Here is a 22,670-nt window from a genome sequence, read left to right as displayed (position 1 = left end):
GTTGCGTTTTAGGGGAAGTTATAGGTCGCATAACGTGCCCCTAACGCAACGCCCGGTGATGTTGGTGGAGGACGCTACCTAGAGCTGCGTCATGCAGCTCTTGGTGCGCCTTTTTTGTGCTATAGACGGCGGAGACCACGTGATCCGCATCACGTGGTCCCGCCAGCCAATCGCCGCACAGGGCGGTGCTCCAGGAAGTAAACACTGCACGTCACACCGTGCAGTAAATATTAATTAGCCATGTGGCTGGCCGAGGAGGAGGAGGGGAGAGCTCCTCCTCCAATATTACTGCTCATGTGCAAACAGTCTAACGCACAGCATACAGCACTTTAACCTGACGTGCAGCGTTACAAAGTAACGTAACGTGGGCACTGTGAACAGCCCATTGATTTTTCATTACTGTGCGATGGGCTGTGTTACAGGCTGCACTAACGTGCACCTGTAACGTCCCACTGTGAAAGCAGCCTAAATCTACTTTTTAAGCTTTAACTGTTTTATTGGTTTTGCTCAATGACACATTCATTGAAGTATTGACCCTTTTTTATCTCTTTCCTGCTCTCAGAAGCCATTTTCTACTAGGAAAGTGTTTTATAGTTAGAATTTCTTATCAGTGAGGGTCACACTGTAGTCACTTCCTGCCTGAGTCAGGACTGAGTCAGCCACTTACATACCTGATATTTAACTCTTTCAGGAAGAGAAAAAAAAAGAAACACAGCATAACTATTTGTGTGCTAGGCACTGTACATACACATGCCTATTTCATCATGTCACGTCACCTCGGGTATCCTTTAAAGGGAAGATCCGTGCATAATTTAAAAAACAGACTGCACTCACCTGGGGCTTCTTCCAGCTCCTGGCAGTCGATTGGTGCCCTCGCTGCAGCTCCTCTCCCTCCTGGCATCCAGCGGTAAAGAAGCCGACCTCGCCAGGTCGGCTTCCAGGTCGGCTTTATGTGCGCTCCACGGTGGGGGGTCATGTGGTGTAAGTGACTTCATCTGCCTGCGCAGTAGAGACCCGATGACGTCCCTGCACCACGTGACCCGCGCCGTGGAGCGCACAGAAGCCGACCTGGAAGCCGACCTGGCGAGGTCGGCTTCTTCACTGCTGGACGCCGGGAGGGAGAGGAGCTGCGGCGAGGGCACCAATCGACTGCCAGGAGCTGGAAGAAGCCCCAGATAAGTGCAGTTTGTTTTTTCTATTATGCGCGAACCTTCCCTTTAAAGCATTAGAGGCAGAAGGTCAGCCGGACAGCCAGGCAATGTGCATTATTTAAAAGGAAATAAACATGTCAGCCTCCATATACCTCTAACCTCGGGGTGCACTTCAGCACCTTTCTGTCCAAAAAGAGAGTCACAAAGCAGCGTTTAACAGCAACACCATACTTCCCACCCCATGTCACACCTCTAACCACGCCCCTGCCACACCCTAAACCATGCCCTTGCCACACCCCTAACCACGCCCCCACCACAACTCTCGCTATGCATATTACAAAGAATTCATCACCAAAAGATGTAGTTTTGTCATTCAAACCACACTGGTCCTTTCTATCATCATTATTTGTTCTTCATTATAACATTTGAAAATAAGAAATATATCAGTTTCAGGCCTTGCTCACATTATAGGCGGTTTTGTAAAAATTTAAGCGCGGGCGATTTTCAAAATCACCCTTAAAATGCTTGTGCAATGATTCTCTATGAGAGAGTTCATATCAGAGCAGTTCGTTTACAATCCGCTTAGAAAAGCGGTGCTTTGGCCATTTTTGAGGCGATTTGCCTTAACGGAAGGTATAGGAAAAGCGCATAACGCTCACAAAATCGCACTGGCAAGCGATTATGTGAGCGGTTTAAAAAAAATACATTGTATTTATAGTTTCCGGATTTTTTTCCGTATCAAAAGACGAAAGCGCTGTGCAAAAGTGCTTACAAAAACGCCCACAAAAACAAGCGAACGCGTAGAGAATCGCCGGAAAACACTTTAAAAAAAGTGGGGGGGAAAAGCCCACCGCGGACGGACACGCGAGCCGAGCGCAATGTAAACAAGGCCTAAATGATGGTGATGAAGTTAGAGTCAGTAAAACACATTTTTCAGTTGAAAAATACATATATTGATCTTTGATTGATATATTGATCTTTACTTTAGACCTGAAAGAGGGACAAATAAGGAAGAAAGAAGAACAGAGGGACACGGTTCCCACTTCCCAAAGAGGTGAGCTATGAGCAACACTAATGATGACATCCTCAGCTGTCAGGATTCAGTGCTGTCACAGATTTCCTGCCCACATTGTCTGCCTGCTTCTACAGCTCAGCCAGTCATTGGTTGCTTTCTGGCACACACCTCCCCAAGAGTGAGGTATCAGCTGCTAAAGGTCACCACTAAGACTTATGGGAAGTGTAGTCCGGTATCCAACAGGCACTTGGAACAGGAAGCAGCATCAAACTTCAACTAAAAGTCTTGCTGTCAGGAAAGTGCAGCATGCCAGAAGGATGACATCATCAAGATATTCAAAGCTATTTTAAAGAGAACCTGAGGTGTGTTTAAAGAATGTTATCTGCATACAGAGGCTGGATCTGCCTATACAGCCCAGCCTCTGTTGCTATCCCAAACCCCCCTAAGGTCCCCCTGCACTCTGCAATCCCTAATAAATCACAGCCATGCTGTGAGGCTGTGTTTACATCTGTAGTGTCAGTCTCAGCTGCTCCCCCGCCTCCTGCATAGCTCCGGTCCCTGCCCCCGTCCCTTCCCTCCAATCAGCAGGGAGGGAAGGGATGCAGGCGGGGACTGGAGTTTTGCAGGAGGCGGGGAGAGCAGCAGACTGACACTATAGAGATAAACACAGCCAGCTCTGACAAGCTGTTTGTCAGCAGCATGGCTGTGATTTATGAGGGATTGCAGAGTGCAGGGGGACCTTAGGGGGGTTTGGGATAGCAACAGAGGCTGGGCTGTATAGGCAGATCCAGCCTCTGTTTGCAGATAATATTCTTCAAACCCACCTCGGGTTCTCTTTAAGGTTTCTGAAAGGTTTATTTATTGAAACCTAAAGACAGCGGACTTAACCCAAACAGTGAAGGCAGAGATGGATTAAGTTGTAATGTGGCCCTAGGCAAGGTAGAAGGTTTGGGGTCCCTTATGTTTTTTTTTTGGTAAGCTGACGTAAAGGGAGGTCAAAGAAGGTAGCTGGTGGGCCCCCTTACCCACTAGGCCCCAGGCACCTGCCTAGGTTGCCTGGTGGATGATCCTGCTCTGAGTGAAAGGTCAGCAATGGTTATGGGCTATTTTCTGGCAGTTTGGAGTTCTTCTTTATGACAAGTTCTGGATATTCCAAAGAAGAGATAAATCCTCTGTCAGGTTTTTACTGCAGTCTAGGTCTAAAGGAGACAGATTCTAAAGGAGACAGATTTCCCCCCACTTCCTGTTCCTGCAGCAGCTGAAAACATGAAACAGGGGGAATTCCAAAGTGTTTGGGCAGCAGTCACCAGAACAGAAGCCAGGGATAAATCCGCCAAGGGGACACCAGCTGCTGCAGTGACAGCTGTCTAAGCAAGGAATACTCCCGTTACTGGAGGGATTTCCTGTTTTATTGCATGAATGGAGGGGAGATCTCTGCAGTGGGGACAGAGACTGCATTTCCCTGCACTGTGATGGAAAAAATCATTTCTCTGGACCAGTTCAGTACTATTATTATTATTAAGTAATATGAGCAGCTAAAGTAGTAATAGCAGGGCCAGATTTACCTTAAGGTTCCTCCAGACTGTAGGTTCATGCCTACAGGGGCCTAATGTAGGGGAGGCAACTCCCCTCCCAAAATTTCCTCTACCTATTGGGAAGGCTCCTTAGTACTAGGGTGGAGGCACATCTGGCTCCCTACACTGGGGAGGAGAGGGGCACATCTACTACCTAGTTTATTTGGGTTATCAAATACTGAGGAAAACCTGGCTTCCTAGTCAGGGGAAGAGGAATGCCTACCTAATATGGGGGTGTGGCCTGGAGCAGAGTTTAGGGCGCCAGAACGCCTGTGCTTACAGGATCCTGAGCTTTAAATCCGACTATTCAGTAATAGTGGTATAGTAAGTTTTATGTATTATATTACGGTATTATTTATTTGTAATCAGTACACAGTAACAAGGACACTCACGCCCGGATCAGTGAATAATGGCGCACAGCGCCTATGCATAAAAATGGCGCCGTATTAAAAATATATGCTTATCGCTATTTATCGTTAGTACTGCATAATAATGGTGCACAGGGAAAAAAGAAGGAAAACGGCACACACTAACGTTATTTATCAATAGTGCCATTCATATGCCAAACAGCAGACGTTATTGCGCACAGTAACGTTATTTATCAATAGCGCCCTACATAAGCCAAACTGCAGAGGTAATTTAACTGCAAAACAGTGAATGGATTTAATGTAACACTGTCAAGGTCGGAGCAGTGCTTTTCAGTGCTGCTAGATTTGGGCGCAGCCGGCGCCTCCATAGACTACAATAGGAATCAGTCCTATTGCAGCGCTCTGTGAGTAACGTCGGCTCCGTCAGAAGACGGAGTCGAGGTTGCTTAAAAACATAATAATTCGGCCTCCAGCAATCGCTGGAAGCTGAATTATTTCATTCCCCCACTATCCATGGCGGCCTGGAGGGGGAATAGTAATTAAAACGGCCCGGACTTGTGCAGAAGCAGGATTAGCCATATACCGCTGTGTCCTGCGCCCAAGTCTACCGGCGCCGTTTTCAAATGTACTCGTTAGGGTTAGGCACCACCAGGGTAGATTTAGGGTTAGGCACCACCAAGGAGGGTGCTTAGGGTTAGGCATCACCAGGAGGGTGCTTAGGGTTAGGCACCACCAGGGGAGTGGTTAGGGTTAGGCACCACCAGGAGGGTCTTAGGGTTAGGGATAGGTACAGAGAGGGTTCTGTGTGTTAACGCTAAATAACAATAAGGCTTTAACGTTAAATAGCGATAAGGCCTTAACGTTAAATAGCGATAAGCGTCAAACGGATTAGCGGCAACACCGTGCGCCATTATTCGCAGGCACCGTTTTCAGATGCACCCCTCACGACAGGCTCCTGAGCCTCCAAACTAGGTATGAAATGTAAGTGATCCACGGGGTACCCATTTGTGACAGAGGCAGTAAAAGTTCAAGTTCTGTCCCCACATGAGCTGTCCGGTCTCAGATCTCCTGCCTAATCTAAGCAAGGCTGAGACCACACTTGCATCTGCAGAAAACAGCCAGGAATTTCAACTTTGCGCATATACAGTAGTGTCCGATGATATAGCGACGTGCTTCACCCACCATAGACTTCCAGCACTTGCCTACATTCTATGGTAATCGGATGCGATTTGTGATTTTACGTGGCACAGACTTTGCATGCAGGAATCACGGTAGAAATAACGCAAAGTTCTAAACAAATGTGTGCATCGCCACTGGAAAGCATTAGGTGCGATTTCAACAAGTGGGACCGCCAGTTCTTGCCGGTTATCCTTAGTGCATAATTGGCATGGTTACAAGCTTTCATGCCGAACAGCGAAGCCATGTTCTCAATCAATTGACTGTGTTACGCCTGATGTGCTGTACTTTGGGAATAGTGTTGTATAGCATCCCACTGCCAGGCTATTTGATTTGAATACCCCACTGAGATTTATTTGAACTGTGATCATATTATGCCGCCCTAGATACGGGGAATACAGCAGTTAATGATTTTATATGTAATTAGACATGGCCACGAGGGCTGGTTTTCTGGGAAGGCCACAAAGGCCCGGGCCTTGGGCGGCTGAAGCCCAAGGGGGACGCTGGACATGGAACAGGGGTTGCTGCTGTTCAAAAGAGCTGTACATGAAGGAGAAGGCCTGCTGTTCAAGGACATTATATATGGATGAGAATGGGGAACACTGCTGCACATGGAAAGAGATCAACCAGAAAGTTGGCCTAGGGGCGCTAAGTATCTATCCAGCCTTGGTGATGATACCGGACTGTGTGTAGGTGAGTTCTGGAATGGTGCATTACTGATTAGAGAAGTTGTGACCGGTCTGGGTGACATGGTGAGAGCTCTCCATCATTATAGGGTCCCTCAAGGAGGTTGCTTCTAAAGGTTAATGTTTTTGGTGTTTGTGCAATAAAACTGTAATTTTTGATCCGCTGGTAATTGCGTATGTGTATAACGTGAAAAAGTCCCACGCATGTCAGTGTCTCAGCTCTACTCATCCAGCCAAACTCGTTCTATTCATGAGATGATCAGTCATTAATGGAAAAAAAGTAAAACGCAATGGATAATAAATTCAAAAACCCTCCCTTTAAACAAGAACACTCTTTCCTGGAAAAAAATAAAAATAAATAAAAAATCTAGACTGTTTAGGGATTTAGAAATTCACATATTTAACGTCAAACTCTGAAACAACTCTGGCCAGATGTACGCGATGTGCTGGGGCGAGAAGACCCTCCCTACAGAAGGGTTCCTGGGGGAGACGAGGAGGACCCCTCTGACTCATAGCTAGAGACAGTCCACTGTTTCTGGAAGGTTACAGACATCAGGGGAGGGTAGATGCCTCCAGAGAGGACAATAATCTAGTTCACCTTGCCAACAGTCTAACAAACTCTACTGTGCGCCTGACTCACGGCTGCTGACGCGCTAAACTCACAGACCCCGCGGGATTCTGCTGGCCTGACCTCAAGTAACATGAAGCGCTATTGCCAGGCTTCAGGTGCTGAGCAGCATGAGTTGGAGGGGAAGTATGTCGGCCATATGCACTTCAGGAAAGCGCAGCTTAAATCTGACATGTGTTTCATCTTCTCGGGTTTTCTGAAATGAAAAGGCGGCTTTGTTGCAGAGGCTGAAAAAAAAATCCTTTCTCCTTTTTCTTTTTTCTTTTTCCATGACTGAAGATAGAAATTGGGGTAAGGTCAGGAACAAACCATAGACAGAGCTATTCCACATTAAAGGGTTACTCCGTTTTCAAGCAACATGCTATATAGACTATATTGGGGTTGATTCACAAGCCACAAGGATTTTCTCTCTTGAATTTTCACCTTCCTCAGGCCTGGTTCACACAGGTGCTCGTCGTTTAAAGAGGAACTCCAGTGAAAATAATGTAATAAAAAAGTGCTTCATTTTTACAATAATTTTGTATAAATGATTTAGTCAGTGTTTGCTCATTGTAACATCTTTCCTCTCCCTGATTTACATTCTGATCATTTATCACATGGTGACATTTTTACTACTGGCAGGGGATGTCAGTGGAAGGAGATACTGCTTGCTTTTTTCGGCAGTTGGAAACAGCTGTAAACAGCTTATTTCCCACAACACAATGAGGTTCACAGACAGGAAACTGTCAGGACATCACACTGTGGGAGGAGTTTCACCACAATATCAGCCATACAGACCCCTTGATGATCCGTTTGAGAAAAGGAAAACATTTCTCATGGGAAATGGGGTATCAGCTACTGATTGGGATGAAGTTCAATTCTTGGTCACGGTTTCTCTTTATGCGCCATCAATTCAGATGAATGGAAAGCCGTTGGTACGATCGTTTGCCATCATTCATGCAAAGGCAACATTCTATCCCACCATCTTGTTTTGTCTCAGATGCTGATCGGCTAACCACGGAGATTCCCTGTCACCTTATGGGGGTCAAAATACGACGCATTTGCAGGACAGGAACCAATGCCAAATGCTTCTCTGCAGAGAACTGTTTAGCATCAGCATGCCTGAGCACCTGTCTAAACCAACCCTTATTTTTCTACCTCAAATCTAAGGTGAGCTAATTCATGACATAAACATCCTGATTTCATTAACTTTTTCCCTGAGTTTTCTCCTGGTAGATAATGGGGCATATTCACTGACTAGCAGTAAAATTGCAGTGGCAGCCAGGTAGGTACCTAGGCCAGTTATGCAGCATGCAATGTGCAATTAGCACAACCTTTGTGTCTAAAGGCCCATACACACGTCGGATTTGCGCGAACGACGTGTCGTTTGAACGTTCCGTCGTTCGCACGTTTCCGCATGAAATCCGGCGTGTGTACAGACTATCGTTCGGGAGATAAGACTGGTTACCAACGATCCGCCCGGCGGATCGTTGGTAACCAGTCTTATCTCCCGAACGATAGTCTGTACACACGCCGGATTTCATGCGGAAACGTGCGAACGACGGAACGTTCAAACGACCCGTCGTTCGCGCAAATCCGACGTGTGTATGGGCCTTAAGAGGGCCACAGGGCCTACAACCTACTCAACACCTTAAAATCTAGTTATCTGGCTTGCAGTCACTGCTATGTATCCCCTTTTCTTATTTATTTCTGCTTCATACACAATTAGGAATGACAGCTGAATGAATTGTGCGCCCCCTCCTACACTGCGCCCTGAGGCTGGAGCCTCTCCAGCCTATGCCTCGGCCCGGCCCTGGGAGAGATACATCGTGAGTTAATTCTAAAGAATGGATAAATCATGAGTTTTAAGTCTGCAGGGCCGGTGCAGGCCACGCAAGGGCCCCGGGGCAAAAGTAACTTGGGAGGCCCCCTAACCCCCCAAGTAAAGTCATCCCTCCCAGGTGGTCTCCCGCTGACTGCTCTCCGTGGCCCCCACATGTTCCGTAGCTGAGCTGCCTTGTACTAACTCGCCTGTCCCGACGGTTGCGCCATCCTGATCTCCGTCTTCAGCCACGCTGCCTGCGTCTTCTCCATCCGGCGCATGTTATGTGTAAATAACATTCACCAGATGTACAGAAAAGGCGGGCAGCGGGGCTGAAGACGGAGATCGGAATGGAGCCACCACCGGGACAGGTGATTTATCACAAGGCAGCTCAGCGACGGAACATGTGGGGGGGCCACGGAGAGCAGTCAGCAGGAGACCACCTGGAGGTCCAGCGGCACAGGGTGCCCTGGAGTGGTCGGGGCCCTGGGGCTATTGCCCCTTTTGCCTCAATGGCAGCGCCGGCCCTGTGAGTCAGATGAGGAGAGACAAATTATCAGTGAAGTCCGGTAAGAAGAGATAATTCATGCTTTAAAGAGGAACTCCAGTGAAAATGTTGTAATTTAAAAAAGTGCTTAGTTTTACAATACTTATGTATAAATGATTTAGTCAGTGTTTGCCCATTGTAAATTATTTCCTCTCCCTGATTTACTTTCTGACATTTATCACATGGTGACATTTTTACTGCTGGCAGGTGATGTCACTGGAAGTAGCTGCTGCTTGCTTTTTTGGCAGTTGGAAACAGCTGCAAACAGCTATTTCCCACAAAGCAACGAGGTTCACAGACAGGAAACTGCCAGAACCATGGTCCTTACAGTTTCCTGTGGAAGGGGTTCACTTTCACCACAATATCAGTCATACAGAGCCACCCAATGATCCGTTTGAGAAAAGGAAAATATTTCTCATGGAAAAGGGGGTATCAGCTACTGATTGGGATGAAGTTCAAATCTTGGTTACGGTTTCTCTTTAAGTCAGGTAAGGAGAGACAAATCATGAGTTAACTACATAACTTGTGTAAGTGCAGGTAAAATGTTTTGTCTGTTTGCTGAATATATTAATGCAAGGGTATCAGGGAGGGGGTTACATGTACATTGGGGGGGGGGCAGCAGCCAGGGGTTTCCATCGCATTTGCCGTTCCCGATTATTGCACACTGTTACCCCCTCACACCCGATCAAGCATGTCAGCCCAAAATTTTCCAGCACGTCCGATTGATACACGTGACCAATTTCGGTCCGAAATCTTATTAATTACATAAGATTCGTCAACTGTCAGCTTTAGCGATTTGTTGCAATGTAGATAAATGGGCCGTTTTGTCTTGCAGTGGGAACCGAGACAAGGAAACATATGGTCAGCTGTAGTGTCCAACGCTGCTTCCCTACAGGCTCGGCATCTGCCAGTGCCTTTCCTGTTCTGTACACACTGAGCACGTCTCACACCCCCTCCCTGCGCCCCTCTCCAGATCAATGTATATGTGTCCGGTGCCTGAAGGGTGGAGGACACCCTAAAAGGTCACCCAACTGGCCAGGGACACACTGTTTCCCGTCACCACTGCTCCCGGTAGCTGCCAAGGCTATAGTTACGTCAGTGTTTAAAGTCTGAAGAACTTGTCAGAATGGTGTGTTCCTAAAGCTAAACCGTCAGTGTATAAGGCGTGACCATGCCACGGCCTGGGCTAGACAGGTGGCGCTAATCACTTGGGATCAAGACGTTTAACCCTTAGTTGACGTTTGCCTTATTTGTAATAGACTACTTTAGACCTCGTACACATGGACGGTTGAACTGTGTGCTTGCTGTGTGGGTCAGCCACCAATGTGCCAGCCAACGTCACCGCAAAAAATTAAAACTGGGTGCCCATCTGTGGTGTCGGGGGCAGTGGCACTACATAGGAATTAATGGTTGTAGCCGTTTGGGCACCAGGGCAAGGAGGTTTGTTTTAGGCACTTAGAGGACGTTAGGGTTAGACATTAGGTGTGTGTGTTCTGGGGTGGGGAGGGGGGGGGGGGGTAGAGTTAGGCATTAGATGGTGGGTCGTTCTTGTTAGGCACTTACAGGGGGTTTAGGGTCAGGCATTAGGTGGTGGTGATGGTGGTGTTTCTTGTTATGCTCTTGAAGGGGAGAGTGCAAGTATGGGCTGGTGCACACCAAGAGCACTTCTGAGCGCTTTTAAAAACGATTGCGCTTTAAAGAGAATCTGTATTGTTAAAATCGCACAAAAGTAAACATACCAGTGCGTTAGGGGACATCTCCTATTACCCTCTGTCACAATTTTGCCGCTCCCTGCCGCATTAAAAGTGGTTACAAACAGTTTTAAAAAGTTTGTTTATAAACAAACAAAATGGCCACCAAAACAGGAAGTAGGTTGATGTACAGCATGTCCACACATAGAAAATCCATCCATACACAAGCAGGCTGTATACACCCTTCCTTTTGTATCTCAAGAGATCATTGTGTGTTTATTTCCCCCTTCTGCTCTCATGCACTGAAGTTTTAGGCTGCTCTTTTCTTCTTGCAAACAGCTTTGCCCTTGTCTGAATTTCCTCAGTATGTGAAAGCCCAGCCAGCTCAGAGGACGATGTATCCAGCTTGTAAAAGATAAGAGAGAAGAGAGAATCTGCCATAATCTAAATAACACACAGGCAGTGTGCAGAGAGGGGCCTGGAGGGGGGAGATTCATCACAGAACCACAACACTGAAGAACTTGGCAGCCTTCCAGACACAGGCCGATAAGTCTGACAGGGGAAAGATACATTGATTTATTACAGAGACTGTTATAGTAGAAAGTGCTGCAGTAAGCCAGAACACATTAGAATAGCTTTTGGAACTTGTAGGATGATAAAAAACAGGATGCAATTTTTGTTACGGAGTCTCTTTAAATAGCGTTTGGCTAATGTATTTGAATGGGATGGAGCACACCAGAGTGATGTGTTTTTTTTTCCAAATGCAAACGTGGGTCCTGCAGCATTTTTGCTGATTTCTGAGGCGATTCAGCCTCAATGTTAAGTATAGGAAAGTGGAAAATCGCTCTGAAAAGTGCTAGATCAGAGTGATTTTCCAAGCGTTTTTCTTACAGAAGCTGTTCAGTTACAGCTCTACTGTAACAAAAAAATTAAAAATGCTACACCAAAATGCTCCAAAACTTGCTAGACATGATTAGAAAATCACCAGGCACATGCCTAAAATCGCCTAGAAAAATCACTTCAAAAAGCACTGAGCGTTTGCGATGATGCTAGTGCTTTAAAAATTTACTACATTACCAATTTTTTTTTAACAAGAAAAGTAGTTGGTAGGTAGCGGCACCACCTGGCGCCCAACTTATACGGCAAAACTGCAAAACATACTCCATCTTGGAAGCCTATAGGTACAATAGTTGTAGTGCACTTAAATTCCACATTCCACCAAACCCAGAAACCCTCAAATCCAAAAAGAACCCCCCCCCCCCCATTTTGCTACATCTTTTTAGATGTTTTTTTTTTCTGGGTTTGCCTTTTACCTGATCAAACCGCTTGGAGTTGAGCAGTCAGAATAAACCTGATGTACCTCCGACTTTTCTGAACCTGCATAACTATGTCATTATTTCTCCTGTGGCTTATTGGGCCTTTCCCGATAATGGTGTACTATCACCTTAATTTTCACCTTTTCACCAAATTTGGTGATTAATTTGTGGCATGTGTGGGGACTTTGCTATAAACCGCTTAATTTGCCACCATTGACTTACGGTATATTCTGGCATATAAGACTACTTTTAAACCCTTAAAAATCTTCTGAAAAGTCAAGGGTCGTCTTATACGCCGGGTGTCATTGATGCCGGGGGATACGCCCTATCCTGTTACCGCCTCTCAGATCTCCCTGCTGAGGACTGTAGTGAAGCGGCGCAGGCGCACATGTGCGAGATCTGAGAGGAAGAGAAGGAGGTAAATAGGAGACAAGGGTGGGCCAGACGGGTGAAAGAGGCGTGTTTTATGGGCACAGCGTGATCTATTCTTCCATATTACTCTGATAAACAGGGAGACAGGGAGAGCTGACCAATCCGCTTAAGGAGAGGGAGAGTTGGCCAATCCAACCAGTCAATCGCCTATATACTGTTATATACTGGGTACCACATACAGTACAGCACCCTTATCTGTTCATACATAGCACCAGTATATGATGTTTTTTTTTTAATTTTTACTTGGTGTGCATTGGAAGAGGGGTAGTCTTACACGGCAAGTATATCCCAAACTCTACAATTTAACTGGGGGGTCGTCTTACACGCCGGACTATACAGTAAATGTAATTTACAAGAAAGTTTTCGTGAAAATCCCAGGAACAATCGTATATTTGTCAAATTTTTCACAATAACATCAGAGGCATTTGAACTCATCCCTACGTCTGAACTGGTGGCTGATTTGCACAAGATTTGCCCAAAACCTCGATTAGACATCGCTAGTTGCTTTGCATTCAGCTTAGCGAATGGTGGCCAACATAACAGCGGACATATCACGGTTCCTTAGAGCACCACCCACCGCAGGTATTAGTTTAACCCAGCGTGGTTACAGGTGACTGTTTGTGTGTGTTGTTTTGGCACTCAGTGAATGAGTTTCATTTTGCAGCGACTTAAGACTTGCAGCGTTTTACAAGCACATGTGTTTGAAGAAAGGGGGGAGGGAGAGGAGGGGGGGGGGGTGTCTGCAGCCGGAGGTGGTATACTTCTGTCCTCAAGCATGACGTTATGCACTCTCAATACACTTTACAGTTTGTTCACTTCCTTTGTAGAAGGCAGAAAACTGGTTTCACGGGTAGGGTCATATTTGAAACCCTCGTAAAAGGTCCACTGTGTTCAAAAGAACTCAGGCTCTCTTGTAACATTCTGCACCGGTCACACAAAAGCCCCTTTATCCCGGAGCCTGTTTACCTTGGCGAACATGCTTTGACTTATGACCTACCTGCACATAATCCACGCTTCTCCCCAGCGCTTTGAAGGCCGTGTACATCACTTCTCGCTTGCCGCCCCACTTCTGCATGATGCAGATGAACCGGTTGCCGAGCACCAGCTGAGTAACGTGTTGTATGCTCTCCCTGTGCGACTCCTCCGTTTCGCCGGGGCCCTTTTCGTGGAAGTTGTTTTTCCAGATGTAGGTGCCGCTACAGTCGTTGCCCATGATCTCGCTGAAGGTATCCATCATGTAGAGGTCATCGGGAGAGTTGCCATCAATGACCATGATGACTTTTATCCCAGGGTAGGTCAGCCGTTTGATGGACAGTAAACATTTCCGCAAGTAGTCGGGGTCCTCCTGGTAGGCAGCTATGCACAGGGCGACGGTCTTGTTGAGTTTTATAGGGGTTTCCAGGGACCTTCTCATTTTCCTGTGCTCCAAGAAGGCGAAGAAGCTTTGGATGACGAGGTGGAGGGCTAAGATTGCACCGTACAGTCCAAAGGAGAAGTAGTAATTATCCGTCTGGATAAACTGATACCCTACAATATAAGCAGCTGTAATTCCTAGTAAGAGGGACACTCCGAAGAGGGTTGTTCCAATTATCCTTAGGATACATATAAATCGTTCACAATGCATCTGAAATAAGAAACACACAAAGCTTTGATTAGTCACTCATTCAAGCAAAACTACAAAGGTCGGCTGTTGGCAAATGACACAATTACAAAAAAGACACAAACACAAGACGTTATTAGCTGAAACCAGCATTCAAAGGACGAAAAAATGGTTTGGTCCAAAATGTTGGACATGATTCAAAAATGTTTTTTCATGAGTTATCTCACCTTGCTTACCGTATATACTTGCATATAAGCCGCCCCGAATATAAGCCGAGTACCCACTTTTCCTTCAGAAACAAGGAAAAGGTGATTGTTTGCCCCCAGTACAAGTCAGTCCCCATAGCCAAATGTGCCCCAAGAATGATAAAGCTGTGTCTCAACACACCACTAGATGGCATCATAGATATGAGACACATCGCTTGCCACACAGGAAGTATCCCCAGTCCATGCACCGCTGACACATAGCTTGCATGGTCTGCTCCACAGGCCAAGAGACACAGGTAGTCTTGAGCAGCGCACTCTGCACACCATGTTGCAGGGGATGGGGGAGCACGGACACAGCAGGGAGGAAGCTGGTAAGAGCAGGATCACAAATGCACAATCCTTACACTCCTCTGCCAGTAGCAAAACCATCCGTTCTGCTCCACTGACTCGCATATAAGCCAAGAGGGGTAACTTTTTCAGTACATTTTTTGTGCTGAAAAATTAGGCTTATACGCAAGTATATAAGGTAAAGATAAATCATGAGAAAAAGCATGTAAGGAGAGACAAATCATTTAAAATAGGGAGAGATGATTCACAACAGGGATGAACAGAAACTACGCCAGTGCGAATTTACGCATCGTAGTTCGTAGGTGAAGTTGCAGAACTACGCTTACGAATTTACGCGTAGCGAGTACCGCTACGCGTAGCTTATGCTTACTATGCATAGTTAACATGTGTATTGCGTAGTGAACTACGTATGCATTACTCGCGCGTATTTTTCTGCGTACGATTGTATGCTTACAAATGTATGCATTGGAAAAGGGGAATGTACGCATAGAAGAGTCCCCGGGATAAGCATCAAAGGGCTCGTTTCCACTATAGCGAATCCGCATGCGGGCACTGCATGCGGATTTGCATAGTCAATGTAAGTGGATGGGGCTGTTTCCACCTGTGCGGCGGCGGGAGCGTTTTTTCGGTGCGGCAGAAATCTGCACGGCAGAGCCGTCAGATTTCGCGTTCGGGAGGAATGCGGGCGAATCGCCGATAATGCATTTAATAGGGAAATCGCATGCGGCTTTGTCATGCGGATTTCCCCGCGATTTCGCGTGCGATTTCGCATGGTTTGCTATGGAGCTTTACTCAGGCAGTGACATGGTTAAATTCGCCTGGCTCCTTGCCATGCGTAATTTCATGCGAAATCGCGGCTAAATCCGCAGGCGGAAACGCAGCCGCATGCGATTTCTTCTGCGGTGGAATCCAGGCGATTCCGCACCGCAACAGTGGAAACGAGCCCTAAAGAGGAATTAATGCGTAAAATTTTCTGCATACGGGCATAAGCATCCGCATACACTACGCATCGCACTACGCGTAGTTGCGTATTTTAACGCGTATTCTACGAAATGCATACGAAGCGAATATTTGATTTCCAAGCCGTAGTTTGGCAAAGCGTAATTGCGTAAAACTACGCGTAGTTCCAGCGTAGCGAAGTTGGCTGACTACGACCATCCCTGATTCACAAAACCAAATAGATGATAAATAAATGATGAGAAATTAGACAGATAAGGAAAATACAACATCTATATGACAAAAAGGCACTGGTAATATACACGGCATGTATGCAGTGCTGCGTGCACCTGCGTGCAACTGCCACCTACTGCGCTCACGGTGGAAGGAGGGGTTGGAGTTGAGAGCGCAAACACGTGTTGCAGGCATGTGCATGTGGCAGGGGCTCTGCAGTGGTGGAAGGAGCGGCAGTTTCTTGAAAAGAATCGGGGGAATTTCTAGTAAGACAAGATTTGTGAGTCAACCCAATTGTAACTTAAAGGACAACTGAAGTGAGAGGATATGGAGGCTGCCATATTTATTTCTTTTTAAACAATACCAGTTGCCTGGCATCCCTGCTGATCTATTTGGCTGCAGTAGTGTCTGAATCACACCAGAAACAAGCATGTCATAAACGCCTGATCTGCTGCATGCTTGTTCAGGGTCTATGGCTAAAAGTATTAGAGGCAGAGGACCAGCAGGATAGCCAAGAAACTGGTATTGCTTAAAAGGAAATAAATATGGCAGCCTCCATATCCCTACAACTTCAATGGTAACTCTATGAAGAGCTATAAATCTACTGATTGCACTGCTGCTGTCGCTAGTGTTACACGACGCAGTGTGGTAGAAAGTGAATGCATCTGTGGCTTTCTGGTGCTCTCACACACTTTCAAGGGAACTGAGCACATTCTCTTTCAATGGAATCTCTCCTGGCATAGAAGCTGCCATGTCCCCCCCTCCCCTTCTCACATTCCTTATTTACAGAAGTCAGAGATGCTATATTGACACATTGACACAAACTCGGTCGTTGAAGAAACAGTCCTAATTACTAACCCCCTTTGTTGTCTAATAGCATTGTTTACCTCTTGGTAATTAGCCCAATAAAACAATTAGGGACCTGAAAGCTCTGCGGCCGGGGACAGCCGGGCAGCCCTGCTGAAACAGGGTAATTAATCTACTTTGAATGTAAAATACAAGGTAAACTGAAAGTTTATTTTAATAATGAAACAGATTGTCGGCATGCATTTTTCATGTGCTATAAAAATGTCCTGAATGATAAAATAGGTGCTCGGTTCACTTTCAGGCCTTGTTCACATTGTGTTTGGCTCCCGTGTCCGTCTGCGGTGGGCTTTTTTCCGCGTTTTTAAAGCGATTTCTGGCGATTTTCTGCACGTTCGCTCGTTTCTGTGGGCGTTTTTGTAAGCGCTTTTGCAGAGCGCTTCTGTCTTTTGATCCGGAAAAAAATCCGGAAAAAATAAATACAGTGTATTTTTTTTTTTTTTTAAACGCTCACGTAATCGCTTGCCAAAGCGATTTTGTGACCGTTTTGCATTTTTCCTATATCTTCCATTGAGACAAATCGCCTCAAAAATGGCCCAAGCACCACTTTTCAAAGCAGGTCGCAAACTAACCGCACTGAACTCTCTCATAGAGAATCATTGCACAAGCAATTTCGCCCGCGCTTCAAATTTTACAAAAACGCCTATTTTGTGAACTAGGCCTCAAAGATAAAGATTGCCTTTACTGATTAGTGGATCAAAGAAACCAAAAAACATCTATCAAAGTGGCCTTTATCTTCAGCTGTTTTTTGTTAGATTCTATTGGGTTGATCCACAAAGGTTTAGTAAGGAATCTTTTTTAAAGGTCCCTGTGATACTCAGCTTAGTGGAGCATAATCCAGAGGCGTCCCCCGTCCCCCTCCACCTCCCTGCTCCATCGCTGGGACCCCCTTTCCCAGAACCTCCTCGACAAGGGCTTGTTAACAGGAGCAGACCGCACTGCGCAGGCGCAAGATAGCTTGCACCTGGTTCTAGCCTCAATGGCACACTGAGCAGCAAGTATGACTCCCGAGCAATAGGCCCCTTTGTTTCTATCCCCCCTCAGGGCCCCAGAGCCAGCTAGGTCTCCCCCTTTCCTCGAGGTGTACATTGGTCCTTGGGGGCCCATGCAGATAATTCCTGCAGAGACCAACAAACAGATACTTACCTAAGGAGAAGAAAGGCTCTGGGTCCTATAGAATCCTATAGGGACTCTACCGCTCTCTACCTGCTTGAGTTGCTTCCTGCTGTCTGCCAACCCATTGAGAAAGGACTTTGGTCCGAAACGCCACAACTGGGTAACTTTAGCGGTGCTTGTGCCTCACTTGCTCTGTTCCATTGGACTATTGCCTCATATGTATTTTTTGGACATTATTTATGGCTTAGAGCCAGCACTGAGACTTGATAGACGGCAGTCTCTCCCTTTATGCAGTTGCTGCTTATATATGACGCTGCATCTGCATGGTACAATATAGCAGCCCTTCTTTCTATGCATTTATGACCTATATGTAACATTGTATTCCTATGATACACGCTGCCACTCATACAGTTCATGGACTATGTGATCCCTATCTGTTGGTGTCAATATTGTTCTGTATTGCACATGTTTGTCTTTCTGACCCATTTTTGTTCTATTACAATATACTACATTTTTGCATTCAAACTTTGCATATCATATTTTCTGGGTCCTATAGAGCCTTCTCGCTCCTCTCACGGTCCCCACGTTCCAGCGCTGTCCCCCCTGGAAGCAGTATCTGACCAATCGGTAAAATAATGCTCTCTGCTGCCGCAGGACGCTTTGGAAGTCTTCAGGAGCCCGAGTGTTTTTGAAGATGGGTGGTTCCATACTGTGCCTGCGCTAGCACCCTCTCTCACATACTCAAGCAGTACAGAGCCGCCCATCTTTGGGAGCACTTAGACAAGACAAGACAAATAACATTTATATCACGCTTTTCTCCTGGAGGACTCAAAGCGCCAGAGCTGCAGCCACTAGGACGCGCTCTATAGGCAGTAGCAGTGTTAGGGAGACTTGCCTAATGTCTCCTACTGAATAGGTGCTGGGTTACTGAACAGGCAGAGCCGAGATTCGAACCCTGGTCTCCTGTGTCAGAGGCAGAGCCCTTAACCATTACACCTTCCAGCCACCAACACTTAGGCTCCTAAAGACTTCCGAAACCTCCCGCAGCGGGGAATTCAAACGAGGGTGAATGAGAGAAGCAGGAGGGCTCTATAGGACGCAAAGCCTTCCCTCTCCTTAGGTAAGTATCCGTTTGTTGTTGTTTTTTTTTTTCAGTTCCCATCAGCTTGAATGCTCCTCATCATCATCCCCGCCGTTGCCTCCTCTCAGCTACCTGGCGCATGGAACTCACATAACAAGCTGTCACTGAGAAGATGTGTCCAGCAGGGATGAAGATAATGAGCATGCCGACTGATTGAGGAGTGCGCCGGATAGGTGAGCCCAGGTGTTCCTCTGCTAGATTCTCTGCTGGGGCCCTGGCCAATAGCTGAGTTGCCCCTATGTATTCCCCAGACCCGTTCAAACCATTGAAAAGTAAAATAAATAAAAACAATTTTGGAACTGACTTTATGTGAGTTAAGCTTGGTTGTGTTGGGTGTAGCCCCTGTGTATACGGAGGTTAAGGAGGGTCTGATCTCATGGCACAGATTCTTGCTCTCAGTTTTTCCACCCTCCTCCGGAGCCCCCGGACCGGCCAGATTATGAGCTTAGGTGGTAGCGTGTTTTTATTCAGGGAAATGATTTGGGTCCTGGGAACGCCATGATAAGCTGGCCGCCGGCCTTTCTTCCCTTTGTATTTTATCAGCCAGTGGAGCATGCTCTGATTACGCTCCCCTCACATCACGCCTTGGCTGCGGCCCGCGTCTTGGAACACCACCCTCTTACATCATACAGCAAATGTTGTCTTTTCCTCCGGCATCCGGAGCAGTCTGACGTTCCGCGGCTCCGGCTACTCTGCAGGACTCGCTCTAATATTAACCTGCTGAGGGTGACTTGCTGCAAGAGTAAAGGTCCGTCATATGCAGCGATAAAATCCACTGACAGATTTACAGACGCTTATTCCGCCCCCCCCCCCCCCCCCCACACACACACACACACACCCTGCTCCCCTTCCAGGTTTGTTAGGGTGCACTGTACACAACTTCAATTTTGATTGGCCAATTTTACCACTTCTGTGTAGAATGAGAGGCTGGCTACCTACTGAATCTGTTCATAGCATTCAAAATCTACAGCGCTGGGTTCCCTGGTTCGAATCTCAGCCAGGCCAACATCTGCAGAGAGTTTGTATGTTCTCCCGTCACAGCATAGGTTTCCTCCTGGCACTCCGGTTTCCTCCCACATCCCAAAAACATACAGATAAGTTAATTGGCTTCTCTATAAATTGGCCCAAGACTACGATACGTACACTACACAATACATACATAGATACACAGGCTGACAAAAGCCCAAATAAGAGGGACTATCGAAAGCTGCAAGGAACGATACATAGAGGAATGGAGAAGTGACATAAAGAATTCCCAGAAACTCACTGTCTACCAATCACTACAGAGGGAGTACACAATGGCTCCATATCTGGAGAGGCTACACCACCACAAAGACAGACAGGCCTTGAGTCTGTACCGCCTGAGTGCCCACAGCCTGGAGGTAGAGACAGGGCGACACAGACAGACATGGAGGCCCCGGGAGGAGAGACTATGTAGGCCATGGGACCAGGAGGCCCTGGAGGATGAGGCCCACTTCCTGCTACACAGCAGCAAATACGCATCTGTGAGGACCGCCCACTTCCAGAGACTCTCCGCCCACATCCAGGATTTTACCTCCAAAGATGAGGAGAGGAAACTCTACATCCTACTGGGGGAGGAGGAAACAACTGTACAAATAGCTGCCCGATATGTCACAGCCTGCCACCAACTGAGAGGAACATGATACCACATGGACTGTATACCCCCAATACCCCCCTATAGACCATATATCTCAGCCCCCATATTGTCCCTTACATCCTCCACACCGTAAGGACTACATACCCCAACCCCCTATACCCTTCCCTTACTCCCACAACCCCCTCCCCATGTTAATGTTTTGTTTTGCTTTGGCAATGCTAAATGTATTTGGTCCTGCCAATAAAGCTTTTTTGGATTTGGATTTGGATATATGACCATAGTAGGGATTAAATTATGAGCCCCTCTGAGGGACAGTTAGTGACAAGACAATATACTCTGTCCAGCGCTGCAGAAGATGTCAGCGCTATATAAATACTAAATAATAACGATAATAAAAATCTACTGACAGATTTACAAACTCTTGCACCCCCCTCCCCTCCAACCCCCCACCCCCGCTCCCCTTCCGCCTTTGTCAGGCTGCATAGTATACAACTTCAGTTTGTATTGGCCAATTCTACCACTTCTGTGTAATATGAGAGGTTACCTACCCAATGTGTTCATAGTATTTAAAATATTTGTTGGTTCTCATACTACATGGAAGCATTGCACAATCCGATCTGTGCCCTGCACACCCATCTCCATCTCATGTGAAAGCTTCTCAGTAACCAGGAAGTAAAGTTAAGTTGCCATCATTTTGGTGCATGTGGTTGGAAAAGTGCACACTTCACAACTGATGTTGCCTACTGTGGTTTGCTTTAGTGATGGGCATGTCTAGGAGAACTCATGGAGAAGCATGTGATCAGTTTGGTCAGGTGATAGATATTTAAGTCTCTGATTTTCTAGTTATGATCATGTGGTCACAGCAAATCTATTAGCTGTTCAAACAAATCACATGCTTCTCCAGGAGTTCTCCTAGACATGACCATCTCAGCTTTGAAAGTACAATGCAACCTTGCTTTGCGAGTATAATTTGTTCCAAAAACATGCTTGTAATCCAAAGCACTCTTATATCAGAGCAAGTTTCCCCACAAGATTGAATGGAAACCTAGAAAAGTATTGAATACAAAGTACTGTACTGTATAAAGCAAAAATGTAAACAATACTTTCACTATAACTAACAGAATAATTGCTCTCTGGTGGCTCACCCCAATGTTTCTTTTGTGTGGCTTTAACAAGGAACTTATCCAATGACAGTTATTTTGCCTATACAGTATTTGAGAATTTCATGGAAATGTGATCTTGTACATTTCTTACACTCCGATTAAAGGGGCACTACAGCGAAAAACTGTAAAATTTAAAATATGTGCAGACATATACAAATAAGAAGTACATTTTTCCAGAGTAAAATGAGCCATAAATTACTTTTCTCCTATGTTGCTGTCACTTACAATAGGTAGTAGAAATCTGACAGAAGTGACAGGTTTTGGACTGGTCCATCTCTCCATAGGGGATTCTCAGCAAGGCTTTTATTCTTTATAAAGATAATCCTGAAAAAGGGTTTAAACAATGATGCTGGCCAGCTTTCCTGCTCCCTACACCGTTTTTTTGGACAGAGCAACTGCCATTCACTAGGTGCTTTTGAAAATAAATATATCCCTGAGAATCCCTTATAAAGAGTTGGACTAGTCCAAAACCTGTCACTTCTGTCAGATTTCTACTGCCTACTGTAAGTGACAGCAACATAGGAGAAAAGTAATTTATGGCTCATTTTACTCTGGAAAAAAAATACTTCTTATTTGTATATGTTTGCTCATATTTTAAATTTAACAGTTTTTCGCTGTAGTGCCCCTTTAAGTACAATCCTGCAGTGTCAAAGGGAGAAGAACCATCGGTGATGACGTGATGCTGCACATATCCTTTTTTTTTGCTTGTATATCAAGTCAAATTTTACAATTTGTTTTGCTTGTATTGCAGGCGCTATCAAACCAAGTTACTCTCTGTCCAAGGTTTTACTGTACATTAAAATAAAAAAATATATACTGTATCTGTGCTTTTTCAGGAAATGGATTTGCTTGCAGCAATAGTTTGTCAGAAAACTTTAGGACAACTCTCCATTCCAAGCTGATAAAAATTACCTGTTAGATTTAGGTGGACGACAGAGTCAGGTGACCCTAAATGCAGACTTTCAACTGGACCTCTTTAACATTTCATCGAACATATCCTACCAAAGCACGGTGAAGGCCCAGGGTGTGTGGAGAGTGGAAGGGTTGCGTCTTAACCAC

General features: G+C 46.0%; 1 protein-coding gene across 1 annotated transcript in view; it reads right to left on the bottom strand.

The window, feature by feature from the left end:
- Positions 1 to 22,670, bottom strand: part of HAS2 (hyaluronan synthase 2) — a 48,351-nt gene that overhangs the window by 10,714 nt on the left and 14,967 nt on the right. Inside the window, exon 2 of the mRNA XM_068237973.1 lies at positions 13,383 to 14,009. Coding sequence (XP_068094074.1) covers positions 13,383 to 14,009 — 627 coding nt within the window. The remainder of the gene's footprint in view (positions 1 to 13,382; positions 14,010 to 22,670) is intronic.

The sequence above is a fragment of the Hyperolius riggenbachi genome, chromosome 5, assembly GCF_040937935.1.
Source record: "Hyperolius riggenbachi isolate aHypRig1 chromosome 5, aHypRig1.pri, whole genome shotgun sequence".
Taxonomy (NCBI): Eukaryota; Metazoa; Chordata; class Amphibia; order Anura; family Hyperoliidae; genus Hyperolius; species Hyperolius riggenbachi.
This window is presented reverse-complemented; position numbering and strand designations above follow the sequence as displayed.